A 24,552-nucleotide genomic window follows, 5' to 3' on the forward strand; every position below is an offset into this window, starting at 1 on the left:
AGTGAATATAGTCCTGCCAATAGGTTTCAGTCCCTTTACACAACTTGATGTAAAGTAGGCGAACAAAATTAGTTACCTCCATATTGGTACACACACTTCTGAAGCACCCAATTTCGTTATGAAGCCAGTTCTCAATATATCTCAACCAGGTTTGTTGTTTTTTTAATCAGTAATTTTGTTTTTTAGTCATACATCAGTGAGGATCAAAACAATATATGATATGAATAATTCCCCTTTGCATTTTAAAAAAATTTTTAAGACTTTATGGACACCTCGCAAGTACGATTTAAAGAGGAGAAATGATTATCAACTCGGAGATCTTAAGGATTTGTATGGATATACAAGAATGCAAAAAAGTTATTTTCAAGATGATGAGAATCAGCTTTTCTCACAATCAGATAGGATTTACATATTTATCCCGGGATAGAAAAAGTCGGTAAGACAGTTTAATCATATGGCAAATCACTTCCCCTTGCCCGGTTACCAATTAATGTTGGTTTCAGATGCATGAACTAGATCAGGGTGGTCCAAGGTTGTCGGCTACGCCGGCCACAAATTATTCTTGCATTGTTCGCAGGCCACAATAGTGCCAAAAATAGGTAAACAGTGCAATACAAAACAAACACTTTTATTGTGCAAACACATAGTTATCAGACACAGGCTAATAGAAGCGGCATTCGATTTTTAGTTTTCTATGATGCCTATATTGTTAGCATATTTTCCCGATCAAAGAGATAGAAAGCCAGATAATAATTTAGACTGCCAAGCACATCATTCAACTTCGCTAGTTGCCTCAGCTAGCCATAACACTAGTCAATTCAGTGACATTATTGATGTAACAATATGTCAAAAGATTTTTCTGATTAATTTTATTACAAAACAACACAAAATGCGATTTTTTGATCACTCTCCGAATGTGACACGGGCCACAGATAATAAAGCGGCGGGCCACATGTGGGCCGGGGGCCTGGGTTTGGACCACCCTGAACTAGATAAAGAATCAGATGTGCCGTATATAACAATATTTCAATCCAGAATGAATTTGTTTTGAATAAGAACCTGAAAATGGCAACCCTACATAAACAGTGTACCACAACACTATACGGTGATAACATGCAATATTATTCAAGAAAAAATATTAAGTAAATGAAAATAATACATGGTGTTCTTTATAAACAAAAAAATGACTTGATTGAGACTAATCTATGTAATTCAAGAGATGCACAATAACACAAATGTATTTCTGTTTGAAGCAGCTGGAGAAATCTGATCTGACTTTGTCAGATATAATGTTACAGAAGTATATTTGTGTCACTGTGCATCAATACTCTCACTTGAATAACATAGAATAGTCATCTTTTGCTCTTGCTACAGCATCCTTGCAATATACGCAGATGAACCCAGTCACACAATGACATATAGAAATGTGAGTACTCCCGCAATATATCCACAATCAGGTAAATTTAAATGTAGTAAACATGATTTGAAAGACTTCCAATCTAAAATTTTTCCATTTAATTTTTCGTTGTAAAAAAAAGAAAATCTTGTTAACTATTTCTGGAAGATTCTTGCCAGTCATGTTTTAATGATTCCCACTAATGTCAGAAGGGAAAGTACTTGCCTAACCGGATTTTACAATTAAAGAATTGATTAGGAGTTATTCTATGTCAGTGGTTCTCAACCTTTTTACTGACTGTGTACCAATTTGGTGTTTTTACTCTGTCCGCGTACCACCGACACCTCCACAATACACACGCTATAGGATTATTTTGCGTGCTCCTGAAGTATGTTTGGGTGTAACCTGAACCCTAACCTGGTACACAACCTGGGTTCAGGTTGTGCGTCATCTTGGTGCGCATACTTCGGGAGGTCCTTATTCTGTAATGTGTATGGGATGATTTTATATTATTTTATTGTGACGTAACACGCAAAACATGTGATATAATACTAGGTACTAAAATTATGGTCGAATTCAAGATACTCGAGTTTTTCCAATTCAATTTCAGTGAAGTTTACTGCTCCACTTTGAAAAAGTAGACAAGCTGCTATTGGGACAGGGAACCTTTCAAATATGGAAGTTTGCAATATCAACGTCAGTTTATAATGGACAAAAGATACGTAAGACATGAAAACATAAGAAAAATTCGGCGCTCCAGAAGTGTATGTACCAATATGTTATACTATGTAAAGAACCGATATCCGGGGAAATGGTGAAATTACAACTAAGGGGAATGTAAGAAAAGGGTGATAACAGCTTGCGAATACTAATGACTCATGCAGTGGTACACACACTACGGTCTACGGGACTAGCAAAAATTCTTACCAAAAGTAAAATAACCGACAACAACATAAAACATGCATTCAACAACTCAAGTATACATCATTTCAGCCATACTCGACATTTTCTGTGGGAGGAACAAAAAATCTTCCATGTATGAGGAGAGCTCGTCAACAGACATTGACATGTCCTGTTCACACATTCGAGCCTGGAATGAGCAAGATCTTTCAATATTTAGAATAGGCTTCGAAGAATTTGGTGTAATATTGCTCGTAGAATGCTCCAAGTTAGTGGTATTGATAGGGGTCAATTTTGAAGATTGGTATTGCTCGTTTTTTGTCCGTTGTGTATAGGAAGGCGAACCAATTTCAAAACGAGGTATGTTGTCACAGACTTCATCATCTTTCGTAGAAGCTAAGTCCTTAAATGAAATGCCTGAAGCGGAATCAGCCCAATTTTTGAATCCTGCATCTTGTGGGACCAATTTGATAGTATTTTGCTCTCTAGAATTTATTCCTTCAGTGGAAAACTTTGATGATTGAATAACTTGTTTTCGCCGTGTAGGAAAATGAGATTTTGTTGATTTCATAGGTAAAGTATTACTTTTTGACAACGGCAAGAATTTGTTCCCAAATGACGATTCAGCGTTTTTATGTGAGGTTGTTGTAATCGGCGCCAAGTTTTTCGGCTTCGAATTGCCACAAGTTGGCAAAGTTTTGGCGTCAATTGTGAGTTCACAGAGTCTATCAAGAGCTTGTAATGTGTAAGGACTGAGTAATGATTTTCGTTTTTCTCTGTACTTGAATGTAGGAGATCGCAATACTTTCCTTCCACACATTAATTCCCATAAATTATTATCCAAAAAAGTTTTCCTTGAAAAATTTTTACTCCTGTACACGAAACCTGGCTTTCGTAACGGACAAAACACTGGTTTGTGTTTTGATTTGATGGTTTTTATTTCAGGAAGCACAGGACAACGATCACGCCCTCGTTCATCTCGACTTTGTAAGACACATATTTCTGGAATTGGTTGCAATCGACGCTCGCCACACCCTTTTGCTTCAACTTCATTCAAAACTTCCAAAAATTGTTGAAAATTTTTGTCGCACATATTTATTATAATTAGATGATAATGATTAACATTGTAAGGCCTAACTTCTAAAAATAAAAATATATTTATAACTAAAATCTAGTTGTAATATTCTTAAATGCAAAGCCAGGCTTCGCAACTTTAAAAAAATTAGGTTATTAATATAATAAAGGGGCCATGTACACAACCCACCACTGAATATCGTGTCAATCATTGTTAGTTCAATAATTATTTACAGATAAGACGAATTATGGAAGTGTTTACCAATTTTAATCAGCTCCCTTGGCATTGGTCCTTCGTATAATCGCACATTCTGTTTGGGTTACCTGGTCCCCGCCAAATTATTCTAAACGGGAACAGAGTTTAGCGAACTTGTGACTAACAATGTATATAATAATATATATAGCAATCTAAGCATTGGTCATTGGCACCTTAGAGCTATATATATGCTTATGCTTTCGACAGAGATGTTACTGGAGACCAGTTGACACAAGATTTGACAAATATTATAACTACATATTAAGTCTGCAGTATCAGGATAGATTTGATTACAATTTTCTCTTCTCTTTTGAAATGCAATTCTGTACCCCACACAAGACCTAAATAAGATAAGAATTATAGCACAGCAAATAATTAACTTCCATCATAAATATATCAGCAGAACGTCAAGGCTTAGATCATTTGTCCATCAGACTGTCATAACATCGACCGTGTCTGCAAGTCGCGACACAGCCCAGCGCAATACTGTGCTAACCTGAACTATTAATTTAATTCAAATTGAGGCCGTAATAAAAACTTCCATTACTAAATTAAACTAGTAATTATGTTGTATTCCCATAATTGCACCAGCGACTAATTTCCTAAATTAAAGTATTATCGCGACCAAAACAAAATTCTAGCAAAATCGACAGCTGCCGTGGTGACGAATCTTTGTTTCCTTTCTTGATTGACAAGTTAGTTTCATGCTTGAGTGCGCTCAATATATTGAGTCACTATATCTGACGTCATATGACATTTCACATGATAAATTTGATGTAAATCCTTTCTTTTGTTCGAGTATCTTATCATTTGTTTTTGTAAAATTAAAATAAATAGTTAAATAATTTACTAGAAGCTCAATAATAATAAAATAAATTCTTGAATTTCCAAACTACACTTGCCATGTCCGTGGAGATAAGTATAAGTTTATTTCGACTCCATAATCAGCATAAAAGACGATGAAATAATTGATAAAAACAAAATAAATTAAACTAATTATAGAATCGGGAAAGCAAACAAAACCCCAAGTAAGGTTTAAAGCGTACATATTTTAGATGGGAAAATATTGATAAAAGAAATAGTACGTGTTCGCTCACCTAATTCGTTAATACGTGATAACACTTTCAAATGAGTTTTTCTGTATTTAAAGTGTTCAGAATTGAGCGCAAGAGAACAATAACAAAGTCAAATTATTCACAATGACCCAACGACTAACATACCGCAATGACCCAAATAGATATTCCGCCGTAAATATGATTCGGCTACTCGCGAGTCCGGAGATTTCCAAACTATTATTAGGGTAAAATTGGCTATTTCATTTGCCTAAGTAAACTTAAATTGATGAAAAATACAACATTACAAAAAGTTTATGTAATAATGAAGATATTATTTAATTATCATTAATATTTCTGTTGTTAAAATAAAATTTATTGCAAAAAAAGTCAATTTTCTAAGAACAGCTGACACGCATGAAAAACTACGACATGGTGCAAATCTCTGGCGCCACCTTTTCTTCTCTGGCCACTCCGTGCGTTGGTCGTGTTTCTGGTGCGTTTTTTAGATATTTTATCTTTTTATTGAAAAATCAAATTGTTAGTGCCCTTTCTCAATGCTTTTTGTGACAAATGAAAAATTAATACAGTTGGTGTTCGGCCGCTATTAATATATTTTGTTGAAAAACCCTAGTGACGGCTCCCAGACAATCAAAAAATTATCCATTTTTTCACATGGAAGTAAATTTTACTCATAATTCTGTAATTTTAACCCAGCAACAAAATGGAAATCTTGCCCAGTAACCAGAATGTGATAAAAGCTGAACCTTTAAACGACATGATTTTGATTTGCTCAGGCTTGTTGGTCATTATCTTGGTTATTGGCTTGTATTAGTCATTATCAACGTAATTGTTGAAAATACAACAGCCCGGAAGTTTAATACTACAGTACTATCATGTATTTTGTTTGTCAAGTTTGACGCAAGCCTCATTTAATTGGGCTTGTTTGTGTGCGTGCGTGCTCAATCTTTTTTATAGGTTTTGCTTGCTCTCCATAATTCTACATTTTTCGGGTCAGGTATAGTTTAGTACCACATGCACTTCTAGTTGACCTGGCTCAACAATTTTTGCATATGTCAATCCTAACCCTCACCTGACTACGTCACCCAAAAATCACTTCATTTCAACGTCACAGTGGCGTAATAAGGCCCGCCAAAGAATGCGAATGGTCGTCCAAAACACGCAGATGATCACCCGAAATCGAGCAAGCTATTTCTCTCGTTTTCTCGTCACAACGATCACGATAGGAGAGAGATCGCCGGCTTTAGCGAGTTCGTTATCGGCGGCGCAGATGCCATTTCGGGCGATTGTAATTATACTTCGGCAAGCCCTATGACGTGATGGTGACATCGTAGTGACGTAATTTTTAGATGGCATAGTCAGGTGAGGGTTAGGAATAACATATGCAAAATTCGTTATGCTACGTCCACTGGAAGTACCTGTGGTACTAAACTATACTAGACCCCATTTTTCAATTATGTTTGTTATGGAATTTTCGAAATAAACTATCTATCTAGTCTATCCTGTACAGTTGTATGAGTTTTAAAAAGCTAGCAAAGTAGCCTACACCTACTGACTTGTACATTTCTGCATTTAGTAGTTTGAGTAACACATATGATAATTTTTTCAATCTTATATTTCAGAAGCGTGACGTAACCTGGTTCTATCCCTCGCTTATTAATCAGAAAGATGCAGAACGACACAGGTAGAAATGCTTAAATTCATTGTTTCTTAAAGTTTAGTTTAATATTATTCATGTCTACCGGAATTGCAGTCAGATTTATCATTTATACTCGATGAACCATGTCTTGTCAGAATTAAAGCCAACCCAATAGAGATGTGAAAATGTTGCCAAGCCACACTTATTTACTTATATGACTGTACGATAGGAACGTAACAGCATAGTTAAAAAAAATTTAAAACGTGATAGCTGACGCATGACGCGATTGATTTATATTAGCATCAAGACAAACATGGCGCATATTTGCCGTCGTGCCAGACACCCTCATTTCAGAGACAAATAGATTCTTTTTACATCTTGGAATGGAGAACTGTACCCTGCTGTAAGAATGAACCGAATTGTGACTCTGTAGTTTGTTTATTGAAGCCAAACTGCTTGTGTCCTTTTTCATAGCATCTGTGTCAGATTTAGATAATGTATCACATCCCATTTTTATTAATTGTTTTTCATGTTGACATTTGGTGTTTTCTATGTATAATTGTGGTATTATACGGGAGTAATTTAGTGAGTTTGAAATTCAGTAGTATTCGAACTGGATGCTTTTCTAAGTAAGGTTTTGAGTTCTCATGTAAATATGAATAAATTACTGATAAGAAAAAAAATTCAATGCATTTTCATGTAGACCTTTTCTAATATATGGCACTTTTTTCTCAAGTGTATTGTTTTGGCTTTCATGAAGGGTTGTGTGCTCTGTGTTGAGTTGGATATTTTATTTTCTCTCTGTTGTTTTATATATTTGGATATTATCCTGAAATTGGTACATTTTTTGTATATTTTCTGTATGGTGGAAAAGTAAAGATTGCGGATTTATAGCGGAAATAGTGATTTTCTGTGAGCTTGAATCGGTGTTGAAATAATTTTTTCCCCCGAGTCCACAGTCTTGATTTAGAGCCCTTTTCATGAATGTACGTAAACAGCCGTTAAAGAAATAATAAAATTCCTAAATATTTAATTCAGGTGAAATAGTGGACTTGTACATTCCTCGCAAATGCTCAGCGAGTGGCAGAATCATTTCTGCGAAAGATCATGCTTCAATTCAACTCAATCTAGGTGATGTCGATGAGAACGGTCGTTACACCGGATCCACTAAAATCTATGCGATCTGTGGTGAAATCAGACGAATGGTAATAAATTCCATAATAGAAATAATATGTTTTTAATTCTATCCTGTTATTGTTATTGTTCCTGTTACTACTGAAGTTGTGATCGAACCTACTGTAATTTAAGTCATCATAACCTAAGATAAACGATGTAGAAGGAAGCATAAAAAATCCATTAAAATTCACACGATCTGTGTTGAAGTGTTGGGCTTTGTAGCAGGAATGCATCATGCAGGAATGCATCCAATGCTTATTTGTTAACTGCCAGAGACCATTGCCGAGATTTGTTAACCTTGAAGGAAACTGGAGCATGCAAAGGGGGGTAATAAAAAAATTTAAGTTTTCAATTTTTCAGTATTCTGATTGAACCCGGAAGTGGGCATTTGTGAATGAACTTGCCGATTTGAATTATTATGGAACAAGCGCATTTTATTGCGATTTACGCTGTAAAAAAAAATCAGTTTTAATCTACTAAACTGTTCTCCATCATATGCTATCAAACTACCTCTTTCCAGCAACTAACTTCTGGTACCCGGGCCATAAGCTAGCAGTTTTGTATAAACACAGTGATTCAAGTTTATTTCAATTTGGACATGGGTAATTAGGATTTATCATAAATACAAGAATAGCTTTTGACAAAACCATGTACATTCGAGCTTATGACGTGCCAGTGCCGCATTGGGCATATATGAGGCCTATTATATAAATATATCTTTGAATCTCATTAGTAAGAGCTCCATGTACATAACAGTTGGAGTAATAGAAGAAAGCAATTCTACAAAGCACAGCGTATATGCTCGTTTCACAGCCCGATCTTGATTAAGGGCCCGTTTGATTAGCGGCCCATATGAACAGAACATAAAAATAAATAAGGGCCGGTGCTTGAATACCCGCCCAAAGTAAAAGCTGATTTTTCAGTGGTAGAGAACAATAGGAAATAAGAAGCGCTTTTGTCACAACGCTGTTGAATTTTAAGCGCTGGTAGATAACACTCACGCCTTAGGCGTCCAATTACATAACAGATAGCATTGATTACGTAACACGGTGGTTCTCAAACTGGGCGTCGCGACGTCCAAGTGCGTCGTTTCAATATTGATAGGGCGTCGCAAAACTTTTCTTCTTTTGCAGATTTGTACCTGTTCTGCATAGAAAAAGTCAAAATTTTTGTTATTCTTTAAATCATACTTTTGAACTGGAAATCATTATCTTTATTACATTTCAGGGTGAATCAGACGATTGCTTGAACAGACTTGCATCTGGTGATGGTATTGTCACGAAGTAAGTATCATAGTAAATATGTAACATCGCTAAGGTAATTGTAATGTGTTACATATAATGGGTCGAAAGTATAGTAGATCAGTTGTTGAATTAAAAAATTATTATTATTAACTGTTAACCAACTTTTGGTCGACTCTGTATTCCGTTAAGGAAGGGGTGAAAAGTTACAGATAATGGACTAAGGACTTGGACGAAGGCTCAAAACTCAATAGGGCAATTCCAGCGTTTCTTTCGTTACATCTGTGCAAATTTTTTAAATTTCAAACTGACTTAAAACGTATTAGAAGTATGCAAGTCACATTGTTACTAGTTGTAGATGGCATTAGGGGTGTAACATAGACACCATAGAGGTGGCGATACTATGGACTAGTTTCCCATAGTAATGCCCTGAAACCGTTACTTGCGTTACAGAGAAAGGACACGTGTTTTTTTAGTAAAAATATTTCATATTTATGAAAAACTTGGGCAAAAAGTTATTCCGCAACAGCTAGGCTAAAGTTTAACTAAGAAGCACATCTTCCGAAAACAAACAATATAACTAATCCCATACCCGACTTGGAATGGTAACCGGACGAGAGGCTGTGGTTCGCCTCTCCCCCGGGATAAATATGTAAATCCTATCCTATCCTAAGCACAATGTACTAATCTGGGTCATCATGGCGTTATTTTTATTGATACTTCCAACGAAAATTGATATCCATAAAAACAATGGCAGTACTTACAGCAAACACAAATGGGACTGATGAAACACTTTGGTAGGCCGGATCTGTCCCTGGGGTCCTAATTTGCCAACCCCTGCTTTAGGGGGAATGGAGGATCATTGTTTAAAAGGCTAGAGTCGTTAACTTGACTAGCGTTTGATTCTATTCATGATTAATCAATATAGTGTCTAGACATACCATATTTCCCGGCGAATAAGTCGCTTTTCTAGACCCAAATTTTTCTAAATGTAATGTTCTTATATGGTGGACGCAACCGCGAGTTAGGTTGAACACAATTAGATTGAAATTGAAAGACAGTTTGAATTCTTGTGGTTGTTATGGATTGAATATTACTCTACAAGAAAAAGTCATTATGGGCTATTTTAACCAATGCGCAAAGGCGGCGACCGCTCAAAAGCCTCTGCATGGTAATTTGAGATTCCGATGTTGATGCGATTTTACTACTCGTCTTATTGGCAGGTTATATGCGAAAAGCCATTTTTCCAGGCTTAAAAACGGCCCTCGTCTTATTCATCGGGTAAACTTATTCGCCGGGAAATACGGTAACAGGAAGATTGGGATAAAATCCTGGTACACTTACTGCGTTCCGGTGTCCGCCATCTTGGTTCACATACTCCGGGAGTACCGAAGCACCTGCCTGAATAATTTTCCTCTAAACTTCTTCTGAGAATATAATTTGTTTTATTTTAGGGGAACACTTATCTGAGAGTCGGGAACACTGTCCTGAAGACGTCACCTCTGAGGATTGAATTCATGTTTCATGCTGTAATAAAATTGGCATGGACTAGTTTTGTCTGATATTTTTGATATGTTCAGAAGGTTGTTTATTATTGTAGAAGTTTATTCATCGCATTTTCAGTAGTTCCGTACGCATTGGAAATGTACCGATATTTCAAAATGCCGATACCAATACTACATAATTATAGGATAGGATTTACATATTTGTAAGTTTTTCAGGGCAGACTGGATGGTACAAAGGTCAAGCAATATTTATGGCGCACATGATTTCGGCTTGAAAAAGAAATAGCCCCAGGCTTGTCAGTGGGACAGATTTTACTGTCCGTCCTAAGGAATACAATAAAAATTATCAAAATTCAAGTTCAGTGTCTATTAAATATGACTACATATACAAAGAGACATGCAAGACGACGAAGTTTATTAACTTTAAATTTCAGTATCACGGCCTCCACGGCCAAAGCTACTCGAAGAAAAAGTTACTAGTGATTGGAGAAACGTTCTTCCGTCCCGGAAACCACAAGATTCTAATCCGCGCAAGGTAATCCGAGCTGTGGTTGCAAACGTGTTCCTAAACGCAGTGGTTTTCGAATGGTGGGGCGCGCCCCACAAGGGGAGTGTAAACAATTTTAAATATTTCTGAAGTATGCGTACCAAGATGGCTGACACCGGAACGTAGTATGTGTACCAGGTTAGTTTTAGGCCATAATTTTAGGTACAAATACTACGGGAGCCATTTGGCTAGTCCCCGAACTCGTAATAGAACTAAAATAAGGGAAATTAGAGTAAAATCATGGCCAATTCCAAACCTGGTACACATGCTACGTTCCGGTGTCCGCCATCTTGGTACGCGTACTTCAGGAGTACCCATAGAACTGCTATTTAACCGGGTGTCTGTATAACACTTATTGGGGGTTCCGTGAGAGTTTCGCGTTTTCCGAGTGAACTGTGTCAATTTCCCAATATCTGTTTGCGTGAAACAACCTTTTCTGCTTAAACAACTATTAGTAGACCCACCATACGTCTCGGTTTATCCGAGACATTCCCGGTTTTAGCAAGTTTTTCGACCGTCTCGGAGGTAGACCTAAATGTCCCGGTTCAGCAGTATGACAGTCATAAATAATTTTTCTTATTTGATACTATTACAAAATTTGTTTTTTTAACCAAGGCAGCCGATTTACCACTGATTCGCGTCTCACTACACTAGTTCAGATAAAGCTAAAAATTGTTATTTCATAGTTATAATATGAATATCAACCACGCGTCAATTAATTTAACACCCAACTGTACTGTCGCTGAATCATGACGAAACAAAGTACGTGTTTCTAATGAGTTGAACGATTTCCATTATTTGAAGCAAAGAACAATAGAGGATATTATAATAAAATTTACAGCCAATTTTGATGTCTATAATCTACCCACAATGGTATGGGAAACGTTAAACTATTACTTAGCCCCTGGAATCGAGCCAAGGTTGGCTTGTCCAATCCGCACCGTCCCGTTTTTTTTGCTTCAGGTGTATGGTAAGCCTAACTATTAGCAATAAAACCCAAGTCACTTGAATAGTGTATTGTAGATAGATAAACAAGTGAATAAAGATTTCCTCGAGCGGCGATTTAAGAAGTTTGTTAGCGAAGTGCTGCGCACGGCACTCATTCCTTCATTTAATTTGCGGCAGAAAGCTTTTCCCTCAGGCAATTAATTTGAAATTTTATTCAGTGTCATGAACGATGTCGATTGGAATTGCTTTAGTTAGGCACAGTGAAATTCTACCACTTCAAATTATTTGAATTTGCGGTACTCCCGAAGTATGTGAACCAAGATGGCGGACGTCGGAACGTAGTGTGTGTAGGCTACCAGGTTAGGGTTAGGCCATAATTGCAGGTACAAATACTACGGGAGTCACTTGGCAGGTCCCGAACTCGTAATATAACTGAAATAAGGAAAACTGGCACAAAATTATGGCCCAACCCTATCCTGGTACACATACTACGTTCCGGTGTGCGCAATCTTGGTTCACATACTTCGGTAGTCCCGAATTTACAGGGGTAATTAATTTATGTGTGAGCGTGAGCAAGGTACCGAGTATCGTATTTACAGTCAAGTTTATTTTTTTCCAGTCAGTGAAATTCGCGTTACAAATTGTGACATAAAAGTTAGAAACTGAACTCTATGAGAATGGTTTTATGCTATTGAATTCTTACCGCTGGAGAGGAAAGTCGATATGACGGTTTAATCATATAACGTACAACGGCCTCACGTCCGGTTACCAGTCCATGTCGGGTATGGAATTAGTTAGTTATTTGTTTCAGATGATACATGGACTCGATGATAGAGGATGTCATAACCGACCAACGGTTATGTGAACTAAGGGGCGGCGAGGGGGCCAGCAATGCTCCCGCGCATATTCATTACCCACGGGATGATAATGTATTCTTAACGATGAGCACGACATCAAATCGGGTCATAACTCAAATTCTATACAAGGATAATTGAGTCGGCATTGACTCAGAAACACGGGTTTAACATGTCCGTACATGCATTGCGTTTCCGCTATGATCGCGCATGTATTATTTTTCAAATTATCAAATCACGGAATACAAAGAATAATAAAGAAACGATTTATATTCGCATTTGTAGAGCAATTGTTGCAATACCGCAGTAGCGGGATTCGTGGCAGTTAGCGTACGTTCTTAGAATGCCGGCGAACCTATTTTTGTTGTCAGAGGACCGCAGTGAGTTACGTGCACCGCAACTGACGACTAGCGTTATTTTAAAAGTTTCCATAGTTATGTATCGGAGTTTTGTAAAGCGTGTCATATCTTACTACGTAAGCTACATACATTTGCCAAAATGAGGGAAATTATTGTTAGCGAGTTCGTTACAAAAGAGAATCGTTTTTTGAATTTGGAACCCCATCACTGCGGTAATGCAATGTAATATGACAGGTAAAAACTAAATGGCTCGGCGATGTGGCGAATCGTGCTAAGCATTAGGAATACGTTCACGACCGCACCTCTGATTAGCATGCGTGGGTTTGCGTCTCATGCTAATCACGGGGCGAACCGCTTTCAAATTTCGTTACCTAAAGATTGGGTCTTGTTAGGGTCACTATGCTTATGCTTCCCTATATTTTGAGTCTCCTGTGATTTAGGTCCTTGATTTATATTTGCGTGAATGTCTGATGGCCTAGTTCATGAGGCGTAGTTCTTTTAAATCTATTGAGTTTGATTATATATTCTATGCAGGTAGAAAGCTATAAATGAAATGGACTTGTTTTCCGTACCGTCACTGGGGGAAGGGAATTTTCCTTTGTGTTTGCTGTAGTATTACCAATATTTTTCAGTTAATTATTAATAATCGTAACAATTGCTTTATTCGTAAAATGCTTCAATCAAATGATTTCAAATTGATTACTAATTACTCATCACTTTTTCCTTTCAATTTCCAAGTTGTTTTCATTTCGCCGTAAATTGAATTCTTGCATCATTCGTAATTTATTTTTATTGTACTCAGTAAGAACTATAATATCACATCATAAGTTTTCCGAGGGTTTTAAAAGCCACTGACATTCGGAAAGATGTTGTGGCTCCCATTAGGTTTGAGTTTGACGGAAAGGAAGCCAAATGGGTCTTTCAATGCTTAAGGTTGGCTTATTTTTATTAATTTTGCATTGATAATATTATATATTCAGACAAATATGAGATACAGGCTAGGAATATGTGTAGCGATTTTACCTATTATCATATGCGGCGTAATCTATCATAAGAAAAAAGGCTCAGTTTTGCCCGAAGTTGTGAGACAAGCTACTCAACAGCTAACCAATATGATAAAATACGGGTCGGTTGAAAACAGCGTTTTTAGCGACAGAAAACTTCTAAATGTAAGTATTTTTCATGTATATGTGCATTGTAGATTTGTTTGAATATATTTCTTGTTCCTCTAGTAGAGCAAAGGTCGGCAACCTTTCGTCACTCGCGGGCCAAAATTAAAGGTTGCTAGTCATTGGCGGGCATCACGTATTTTAAAGAAAGTTAAAAACCGAACGGATGGCCGATGAATCACATTTTTCCACACAGGTCAGAAGTTAATTTTTAGAAACGCGCGGTGATTGAACATTTTCTGCGCCATTAAACCAATTGCACTTAGCATCAACTTTTCTGCGTTTTGTTGCCATTTGTCTAATTATAAGTAAATTATAAGCTCAGTAATTGTGAAATATATACTTGTTAGATAAATTAGTCTATACACGTGTCTCACAATAAATTCTGTTTCGTAAAGACTATAATCGTCAAAACAGCTGTTTTGTTACTATAATTCAGCGAAGCGTCGCGGGTCGGATTATATTGCTCCGCGGGCCGGATCCGTAGGTTGCCGACCCCTGCTCTAGAGTTAGACTATAGAGTCTAACTGTAGACATCACATGGGCAAACTACTGCTCAATCTGGCCCGCCTGATGCTGCCACAACCCAACTAAAACCAAATTTTGATGTTTTTTCTAAAAAAAATAGTTTGAGAAATTTGTTGAGATTGCAAATAAATTTAGTTTTGACACGAGGCTTATTGTTTTCCACTTTTGCCTTTGTGACACTGTAAGTATTGTTTAACAAATGTAACTTTTTACGTCACGCTTGTAAGCCCGCCAGTCAAGAGGGCGAAAACCTTGGTCCAAAAACTTGCCCACTCCTGCTCTAGACCAGTGGTTCCCAACCGCCGGTCCGCGGACCGGTGCCGGTCCGCGAAGCTTTTTCGCCGGTCCGCGAGAAATTTCGTTGTTTTTATTCCGTCTCAATCGCTTTACCGAAGACGAAGTTGCGTGGGTTTATTACGCAATTTCTTTTCCATCGTTATATTGCGACGTAATTCGCGACATCTTGGCGCCGAGTAATCACACTTTTCCCTTTTTTGGCCTGGATTCATCGCGAATGCGCTCCGATCGCTTTACCGAAGATGAGGTTGCGTTGGTTTATTACGCAATTTCTCTCCCGCCGTCATATTGCGACATCTTGGCGCCGAGTAATCACAATGTTTGCTTTTTCTTGTCCGATTCATCGCGAATGCACTCCATCAAATATGGCAAAATTCAAAAGCTAAAAATTGGCACGCGTTCTTTTTCTGTTCTGCGTCATATTCCTGATTATTATGACCATTTATATAAAACGTTATGCATATTTCCTTTGTTTAAACCAGAAAACAGTCAAGAGCAGTATAATATTCCAGTAAGATATGAACTTGTTGCGACACTGCAGGTGGTCACGAGACGCGCAAAAAAATGGGCGGCAGAGATCTTTTCCAATATTTTGAGCAGACATAGTAGGATTTTGATCCTGGTGCCAACTTGCCAGTCAAAAAAAAAAAAACTTAATTAAAATTGTGATTCAACTTTACAGTCCAGATTTAAGAAAGAATCACTGTCACAATTTTGGATATCTCTTGATGGCGAATACCCATCGCTAAGTAAGCAATCAAACTGTTGTCCGTATTTTCAATCAGTTACTGCGTTATGCGAAAAAACATTTTCATCACTAGCTTTAATTAAAACGAAGCAACAAAATCGGCTACTCGCCTCTGCAGAGCTACGTGTTGCAGAAACTTCTTTGAGGCCTCGTTTGCAATCCAATATTGGAAACGAAACAGCAGCAGACTAGAGTCAATTGTGTTTATACAATATTTGTACATGTTTTTTATGTGAAATGTTTTATGCGTGCCTTTCTCACGCATAATGGGTGCCCAGTACCAGTGGCATAGCATCCACCCCCGCAGTGGCGGGAGGGCCCACAGCGCCAAGGGGCCCAAGCGGTTAGAATTTAGAAATGTAAGCCGCAAAACCAAAAGTTACATTGCAAAACCAGTAATGCACATCTAATGTTGATGTTAGTTCTGCTCAAATCGTTTTGTTAAGTAACAATGCCAGGGAGTCGTCGATTTTCGGCGTCTTGTGGTTTGATCGCACCGGCAAAATTGCAAAGGCTGTCACAATGATGTCGAAAGCAAAACCTCTCAGTGGCGCACAGAAACGCGGAAAAAGGGCAGAAGAGTACGCACGTATGAAAAAAATATAAAGTAACCAAGATAAACGGCAAATTTTTTGTTACCATTGCCTTTTAATAGCGACATGTTATGCTTTTTGACGAAATAGAAAAAACGTTGTTTTAGCTTTTGTCCGAGAGTTTTTAGGGTCATTTCCTCGAAATATTTTTGCGGGGTCACGAGAGTCTTGCTACGCCACTGCCCAGTACTGCATTTTATTACGAAAGAAATGGTATTAAATTATGTTTTACCCATTTCAATTTTTGGCTGGCACATTATTTGATAGTTTTTCTTCGTGTGAAATGTTTTTAAGTGTGCCTTTTTTGAGTGCCCGACATTGCATTATATTATCTGTTACGGTTATTCCAATTTTTGCCGGTCCGCGAGTACATTTAATTTAATTTTACCGGTACGCCAGGATAGAAAGGTTGGGAACCACTGCTCTAGACGAATATTTTTAGGCCGTATCGAAAAAATGTCGTACGCAGCCGCCTTGGGCTCCGCACTTTCATATGGTTGTTAAGGTTGTTGTTCCCAGGTTGTTAAGTTTAACCATAAGACCTTGTTTCCCAAAAAATAAGAAAGTGGCTTATTTCAATTTTCATTCGAAAAATAACTCTTATGCTTATTTTGAGAGGATGTCTTTTATTTTCATTTATCGAAAACAGAATTACAAAGTGGAGAATTACGAGATTTTCAAATATACAAAATATGAAAACCGATATCCATTTACTTATAAATAACACGTTTTCATAAAAAAATAATAAACAAAGATTTTTCAACAATAACTAATCATTTAAAATGTGTAGAGGGTGATTTCTTGCTATCGACTAGGTCTTATTTTAAGGGGAGGGCTGATATTAGATCATTTTTAAACTTCAGTCTTGGTTCTATTTTCGGGGAAACATGGTTTATTATAGCGTGTTTATTCTGTGCTGATAATACTCGTAAAGTAGTTACTTTGATTCTTATTTTGTATAATGGTTATTAAATGTTAAGGCTTAATTTTTAGTTAACTATATATCTAGTAAGCATATGTTTATAGTCTGTGTCAAATCGGAGATTTTATAGTCTATAACAGGGGCGTGCAACATTTTTTGTCGGTGGTTCAAAAAAACAATTTCGGACATCTGACTGGGCCACACAAAAAACAAACAGGTTTTTCTTGTCCACGACAAAATACAGCCAACCGGAGCCGGCGAAAGATTTAACGTAGCGACTAGAGCAAAAATCATTATGTATTTTTACCCATGTGAACGACTTTTTAAACATAATCTGTCGGATTAGGATTTTATGCTTGAAGGGGAAAATATGAATGTTGACAAGGGCTATATGCTTGGCGGGCCCCCTGTTGTAGTACACCCCTGGTCTATGAACGCTTGTACTGGGCCTTATTCTGAGCGGGAGGTATAAAAATGCATCGTATAAAAAACGCAAAGAACTGTAATTTTATATTAACAGAATTGGCCCAAGTGGACGGAAAAAATGATGATGCAGCCTTGGATGGATTCAAAGAACAAAAACAGCTCAGATGAAATAAAACGCGAAAAAAAGAGACTTCCAACGGTATGGTTTGCTAATTGTAAGTTTCTGCCTGTTGGGTTTTTATGAAAAAAACGAGAGAGCAATACTTGGATGTATATACATGAAGGTCAAATAACATGCGGTAATATAGCAGCAAAATTTCAATCAGGAAAGTGTTGGGGAATTTCGGAAAACGCTGGTTTTCGTGAGGTTTAAAAAGCGTTTCAAACTTCAAAAATTGCTACATTTCAAATGGGAGAACCGTTATTAATGGTTATTTACATTTACCATTGCCAAGTGGTTTAATTATATTGCACGTGTTATCGTTACAGGTGATTGGTATCGGCGTCCGCAAATGTGGAACGACCGCATTTCATAACTTTATGCGCGTTCATCCACAATTTAAACCTGCAGAAGGCGAAGTTCATTTCTTTGACTCGGACTTCTATAATGAAGGGAAGGAAGCTTACAGGTGAGGAGAGATCTGATCTGTGGTGTACGGGGTTAGCGTTCTGGTATGCACGGCTAATAGACACATCCCACACATTTTCCAATGACTCCTACGAAAATTTATTCAACACCTGAACTTCTGTTTGTGTATGATTGTACCCACAAGTTTCAGTAATTTAGAACGGTTTGAACAAAGACTAAGTGTTTTCTCTGAAAGATGTTCCAAATGATGTTTTATATGTATTATCACAAGCTTCAAAATCCGATTTGTTGACGTCCTGTTCCTTCTATCTATCTATGTTTCGTGTGTTGTTTTGTGTGTCGATGGGGGACGCGCGCTTTACACGTCTCCAACTTTACTTCACTTGCTGTCTCTTTTTCGGGTTATCCCTCCTTTTTCTTGGTTTGTGACGCTCTTACAATTTTTTACTTTTGCTAATATTGGTGTCAGATTAGGACTCGTGTTTTAAATTTCCTGGAGCCGAAGACAAATTTCAAACACCGCCAATTTTAAATAGTAACCCAACCTTTTATACTTACCCTAACAACTTTGGCCTTCGTTTTCATATATTTGAACATCGCTCTCTTGTTCTTTTTAGGAACAGAATGCCAGTGTCTAATCCGGGTGATGCAGTTTTTGAAAAATCACCCCGATATTTTTTTGCTCCTCCAGTGCCGAGCAGAATTCATGATATGCTACCAAAAGCCAAAATAATTATCATTCTCTGCGATCCGGTATTACGAGCGTTCTCGGACTACTTTTTCTTGCAAACGGCAGAAAGGCCTTACAGACGTAAATGGGTAATGAATGTTTTAAGTTATCGTTTTGTTGTTAATTTTGGGGACAATGTATTTTCCTCGACCCTTCAAGCCATAAAATTACTTCTATATAAAGGGTGTGCAACCTTCAATGCAGGTGGGTCAGGCACAAAAATGGATACTTCCAAAGTATGTGAACCAAGATGGTGGACACCGAAACCTAGTATGTGTACCAGGTTAGGGCAAGGCCATAATTCCAGGTACAAATACTACGGGAGTCACTTGGCTAGTCCCCCATTCCGGTGTCCGCCATCTTGGTGCACATGTGCACTTGGTGCGCGTCTTGTTGTTCATTTGGGTTCCTATCAATGTATTTGCCCGGATCTCGACCCCAGACAATTGCTTATATATCAGGGGCGTCCAACCTTTAATGCAGGTGGGCCAGGCACAGAAATTTTAGTTATTGATCTCATGACATGCGTCGTTCGCTTTTGGCATTCTAACGTCATAGGCCTATATAACGAAATGAACTGGGTATTTGCCCTGTAACGCAAATGGATTAGAATTAATCGCACGTAACAGATTAAAATAAATTGAAAACTCGTTTCGCGGGCCTCACACACTACAAAATTGGCCATCCTGTCTGTCGTTCATTGATCATTTAATATAGCAGGGAGTGCGCCACCCTTTTCACCGAAATGAAAGGTTAATAAATTCCTATATGTTATTGTTGCTGTTAAAATTGATGAATTGCGCGCTGAAAATTTCATTTTTGTGAAAGGGATAATTGAGTTTTAAAAAAAAAAGTTTGGGAAACCTTGTCCATATTATTAACCTGATGTCACGGACCATAGTGTCAGTATTTGCGTTGTGAATAAATTTTCATGTTCATATATATATGCTTACTCCTTATTCCAGGGGTCGGCAACCTACGGCCCGAGGGCCGGATCCAGCCAGCGGAGTAATATAATCCGGCCCGCGGTGCTTCACTAAATTATAGTAACAAAACAGCTGTTTTGGCGATTACATTCTTTACATAACAGAATTTATTGTGTGAGACACGTGTAGGATAAATTATATTATAATCTGACAAGTATAAAATTCACAAGTACTCGTTTAATGAGCCTATAATATAATTAGACAAATGGCAACAAAACACATAAAAGTTGATGCTGAGTGCAAAGGGTTCACTAGCGCCGAAAATATTTAATTGGAATTTATTGAGATCCAATGTAATGAGGAAAAAAATCTATTTTCTATTCTAGAGATGTATCATTGCTTGATTTTTAAAATAAAAAGTATCATCCGTTCGGTTTTCAACTTTCCAAAAATACGTGCGGGCCGCCAATGACTTGCAACCCTTAATTTTGGCCCGCGATTGACAAGAGGTTGCCGACCCCTGCTTTTACAATGCTGTTTTTTTCGGGTCTAAGTTTTGTGGTAACATCCAAATTTTGCATTATAAGACTCCGACCACCCATTGGTCATTACATGTGTGAAAAAAAATATATATCTTGCTCTCTTCTTCGGCCGTTGGCCGTTTTTCAGTTGTGTTTGATGCTTTTGCTGCTTCGAGTATGGAGTTGCCGTATCAATATGTAACCAATTCGGAATTTTGGGTCTTTTAATCTAACAACCACAGTAGCGAAAACCTATCTGTGACAAAGGCGAACGCGCGCCAGGATTTGGTCATACATATCTGTGTTACTAAGAACCTACAAAGATGGGCCCAACGCTTGGGCTACCACGCTATTGCTACTTCCTCACTGATATAAATCAATATGAATGATTTGATTTATTTTAAAATTCAGGTCAGCAAGTTTAAAAGCTTCGACTCTCATATCAATTCAGCGATTAACGACATTTTGAAAATCCAAGAAAACCCGCTGAAAACACTCGGGTACGGCACTTTCGAGTCTTTTGTTCGAAATTCGTGGAACGAAAGAACATTTCAACTTACAATTCTAACACACGGGATGTATTACTACCACTTGAAGACGTGGTTCAATTTTTTTCCTCCTTCGCAAATCCACATTGTCGACGGAGAGAATTTAATCAAAAATCCAGTCTACGAACTCAAAAAAGTAGAACAATTTCTAGGCATCAGTGACGTCATAAACGACAAATTATTTCGTTATGATAGCACAAAAGGCTTTTATTGCCTCACAGATGGCGAATGCCTAGGAAAACAGAAAGGTGTTTCAAGGCAACCTGGTGGGCCAAAAATGTCCGATGAAGATAAACATAAATTGAGTTTGTTTTTTAAGCCGTTCAATCAAAGACTGTTTGAGCTATTAGACAGGAAATTTGATTGGACGTGATAGCGGCAGACGAACTATCGCAGTGCCGGCAACGGCAAAAAATTGCATTGTATACCGTTACTATTTTGCATTTGCTTGTCCAGGGGCAAAAGCTCCCTCTATTAGAAAATACAACTTCAGGTCTGACTCTCAAGCAAACAGCGTATATTTGGATATTTTCCAATGTACTCAAACGTTTCGGACTTCTGTCGAAAAAAGAATGCAGAGAAGACATGAGACTTATTGCTTTTGAAATGTCTTTTGACAGCACAGATGCTCTGACCAAATCCAATTGAAGAAGATGTCCACGACAATGAATGAAGCTTAAGTTCGGATTTATTTTTTGTCTGAGAAGGGCTTGAACACCTCCTCGCTTCCCAGCAAAATTTGCTGCTCCATCAAAGGAACAAGATATCATCTTTTTGGGGTCTAGATTCCACAAATCGAGCTCTTTCAAAATACATTCCGTTATAAATATTGCCGAAGTATTTTGTATGTTTTCAACATCTAAAAAAGCATTGGTAGGCCGCCCACAGTCATCGAGATAACGATTACAGTGACTGAGTACTTGCTTTCCATTCACATCTGTGCACTCGTCGGACATATAGGAGAATTAATTAAACCTTGATATAGATCGTTTGATTTTATCCGCCACGTCAGATTTTATCACAGCACCACAGGACTCTAACCAGTCAGTCTGTAGAGTTTCTGGCAGATAGATAATGTGCATTGCAATTTCTCGTTTTAAACCACTTAAGTTGAGGGCTGATGAAAGACAAAGTACCCATGAGTGGCCTCCAATTTGTAGTATGCGCCAATGGCCATATTTTTCCGCATTGAACCCGTTTCGTCAGCAGCAGCTTGCTCCAATGCTTCGTTGATGGGTGTCGACACTTTATTCAATATACCCTCAACTCAGCATATTTATGCAGTCCCGAGTTTAAATGTTTATTGGCCTTTTCATTCAACCTATCGGAATTCGACTTGCTTATAGGCTTTGCAAACCATGCACCGCAGATATTTAAATATTCATAGCAGATATTTATTTTACCATATTCAGATATTTTTCTTTTCGTGCATTTATACGCACACAAAACAATTAAGGCGGGGGGGGTTCACCTCGTCCTTTGGCTTGTATGCTGCTAAAAGTTTCATCTAATAAAAAAAATCGTGCACTTTGGTCACAATTAATTGATGGTCACATGACCACTCTCGTTCAAAAAAACGCACTGCGTAGTATTCCAACATCTGGTTTCAAAGACGCCGCCGAGCGTTTTTGCGAGAAAAGCGGAATCCGTGTGCTTTATAATAATCATATTATAAACAAGATTTTTGCCGTTAATGCAAAAGCTTTATCTCCCATGTGTGCACCACATAGGTTAGAACTCCGCAAATATCGTTATGTAATGCAAAATTGGGTTACAAAAGTACTAGTGCGCAACTTATTTGTCAACTTCAAACTTGCACGAAAATATTTGTCAACTTTGAATTTTTGCCCTTCAAAATAGAAAAAAAGGGTTATTTTGCAGTCCCTGAAAAAAAGTGCTTCTCACTTTTTGCAAAAAAAGCGCTAATAATGAACACTGCTCCGCGGTAACATACGCTCATCACGAATGCACCGTCTGCGCCTATGGACGCAATAGTTGGCAAAGTCTTACCTGCTATTGCGGATGCATCCACACCTTTGGCGCACAAGCTCGTAAAAACGTTTCAATTACTTCCCATCTTGACCCAGTGTCCGAGAACAAATCGCCAGCTCTTCTTATCCAGTATTGTCTTTGGATTCGTCAATAATATTTGAGTAGCAACCTGCTCTTCATCCATAGTCGTGATTATTCATCTCCTCGTACCTTCTCTTTGACGTGTAACGAATTTTGCGGTCTATAAAGCCCACTATGACAAATCTAAGTTAAGTCTATGGGCGGAACAATGTACATGCAATAATAAGAATGCGACATAATGTACATACTAGGTTTCTTGACCGTTTTCAAGTAAGAGATATTTATCGGTTGAAATTGTAATCAGAAAGTACACAATCCAATGCCCGAAATCATAGGAAAAAATATTGGACTTTTTTTTCTCCGTGCATATGAATTCGGCAGCCGCATATTGCACACACTCCACAGAAACTATCGTTGTTTCTCAGCTTTTTTAGGCTATATATATTCTTGCTCTAATCTGATATACTGAAAAGATTGTTTAAAGCGTCTTATACCAATCAATTAGGTACCTGGCGGTGGAAACAGTTTTGATGTAATGTATGGCGTGCCGTCTGTGGGCGGCACAACCTAAATACAATACCAATAATGCTTTTTTTGTAATTGCACTGTCGCTCCCCGGGTACATCCACTCATCATGGATGATCCATCTGCGCTATGGCAACCACCGTTGTTGGCGCATCAGTTGGCAAAGTCTTACCTGCTATTGCAGATGCATCCTCCTCGAAACGCACAAGCTTGTTCAAACGTTTTTGTGACTTCCCATCATGACCCACTGTCCGAAGACAAATCGTCAGCACTTCTCGTCCAGTATTGTTGTTGAATTCGCCAATCATAATCGAGCAGCAACTTGCTCTTCGTCTGAAGCCATGACGTTCTCTTCGAACGCATAAAGCACACTGTATCAAATCTAAATTAGGTTTATGGGCAGAACAATGTACATACAATAACTAAGGATGCTTTTCTTGTGATTGCACTGCGGCTGCAGAGTAAAATACGCTCATCTCGGATGCTCCGTTTGAGCCTATCGACGCAAGATCTTGTTGAGTAAAAACGGTCCATTGTGAATCAGAACACTCGTCACACTTGCGTATTGTCAAAAGTTGCAACTCTGTACTCTTCCCGTAAAGCGGGCATATATCAAACAGAACTGACAGAAACTCGGCTGCGTCTCTTCTTGGCCATATATCCACATGTTTTCTATACAAACCCTATTTGAAAAATTAGTAATGGAAATATCCGGCACTTGATGACCTATGGACATTTATTGGAGTATCGTAATCGCATTGCCCAGCAGGTTACCAAATTCTGGCACATCTTCGCTTGCAATTTCTTAAAACTTAGTTCAAGGCCTGTAATAAACAATTTGCCCAGCGGTTGTTCCAGTTATTCAACAATCCCACAGTTTTGAATGCAAGCTTCTGGGTTTCTTGACCGTTTTCAAATAAGAGATAATCATCGGTTTAATTTTTAATCAGAAATAGGCTACACAATCCAATGCCTAGAATCATCCGAAA

General features: G+C 37.9%; 3 protein-coding genes across 3 annotated transcripts; 2 read left to right on the forward strand and 1 right to left on the reverse strand.

The window, feature by feature from the left end:
• Nucleotides 1-1,825: 1,825 nt before the first annotated feature.
• Nucleotides 1,826-3,881, reverse strand: LOC120345269 (uncharacterized). The gene is made up of 2 exons (XM_039414649.2): nt 3,633-3,881; nt 1,826-3,436 (listed from the first exon to the last, which is right to left on the reverse strand). Exons 1-2 carry the CDS (start codon nt 3,655-3,657, stop codon nt 2,370-2,372), a joined length of 1,092 nt encoding a protein of 363 aa, XP_039270583.2. The 5' UTR covers nt 3,658-3,881; the 3' UTR covers nt 1,826-2,369.
• Nucleotides 3,882-5,086: 1,205 nt separating this feature from the next.
• Nucleotides 5,087-10,306, forward strand: LOC120345796 (small ribosomal subunit protein eS21-like). Its single transcript, XM_078115587.1, has 5 exons — nt 5,087-5,174; nt 6,322-6,383; nt 7,377-7,543; nt 8,742-8,797; nt 10,210-10,306. The coding sequence occupies exons 2-5, from the start codon at nt 6,368-6,370 to the stop codon at nt 10,223-10,225; spliced, it is 255 nt and encodes an 84-aa protein (XP_077971713.1). The 5' UTR covers nt 5,087-5,174; nt 6,322-6,367; the 3' UTR covers nt 10,226-10,306.
• Nucleotides 10,307-13,843: 3,537 nt separating this feature from the next.
• On the forward strand, nt 13,844-22,056 carry LOC120345621 (heparan sulfate glucosamine 3-O-sulfotransferase 1-like). The gene is made up of 5 exons (XM_078115394.1): nt 13,844-14,137; nt 17,746-17,850; nt 18,141-18,280; nt 18,858-19,059; nt 20,829-22,056. The coding sequence occupies exons 1-5, from the start codon at nt 13,955-13,957 to the stop codon at nt 21,336-21,338; spliced, it is 1,140 nt and encodes a 379-aa protein (XP_077971520.1). The 5' UTR covers nt 13,844-13,954; the 3' UTR covers nt 21,339-22,056.
• Nucleotides 22,057-24,552: the final 2,496 nt, after the last annotated feature.

This window comes from Styela clava, chromosome 8 (assembly GCF_964204865.1).
Source record: "Styela clava chromosome 8, kaStyClav1.hap1.2, whole genome shotgun sequence".
Lineage (NCBI taxonomy): Eukaryota > Metazoa > Chordata > Ascidiacea > Stolidobranchia > Styelidae > Styela > Styela clava.

What these genes read in the sequence shown, in the direction of transcription:
- LOC120345621 (XM_078115394.1), top strand. Translation starts at nt 13,955, where the DNA reads ATGAGATACAGGCTAGGAATATGTGTAGCGATTTTACCTATTATCATA. An exon ending in GCGACAGAAAACTTCTAAAT is followed by an intron (nt 14,138 to 17,745) that starts GTAAGTATTTTT and finishes TTATATTAACAG; the next exon opens with AATTGGCCCAAGTGGACGGA. An exon ending in GGCCTTACAGACGTAAATGG is followed by an intron (nt 19,060 to 20,828) that starts GTAATGAATGTT and finishes TTTAAAATTCAG; the next exon opens with GTCAGCAAGTTTAAAAGCTT.
- LOC120345269 (XM_039414649.2), bottom strand. Translation starts at nt 3,657, where the DNA reads ATGCCAAGGGAGCTGATTAAAATTG. An exon ending in AAGGGAGCTGATTAAAATTG is followed by an intron (nt 3,437 to 3,632) that starts GTAAACACTTCC and finishes TTTTATTTTTAG; the next exon opens with AAGTTAGGCCTTACAATGTT.
- LOC120345796 (XM_078115587.1), top strand. An exon ending in GTGGTGAAATCAGACGAATG is followed by an intron (nt 7,544 to 8,741) that starts GTAATAAATTCC and finishes ATTACATTTCAG; the next exon opens with GGTGAATCAGACGATTGCTT.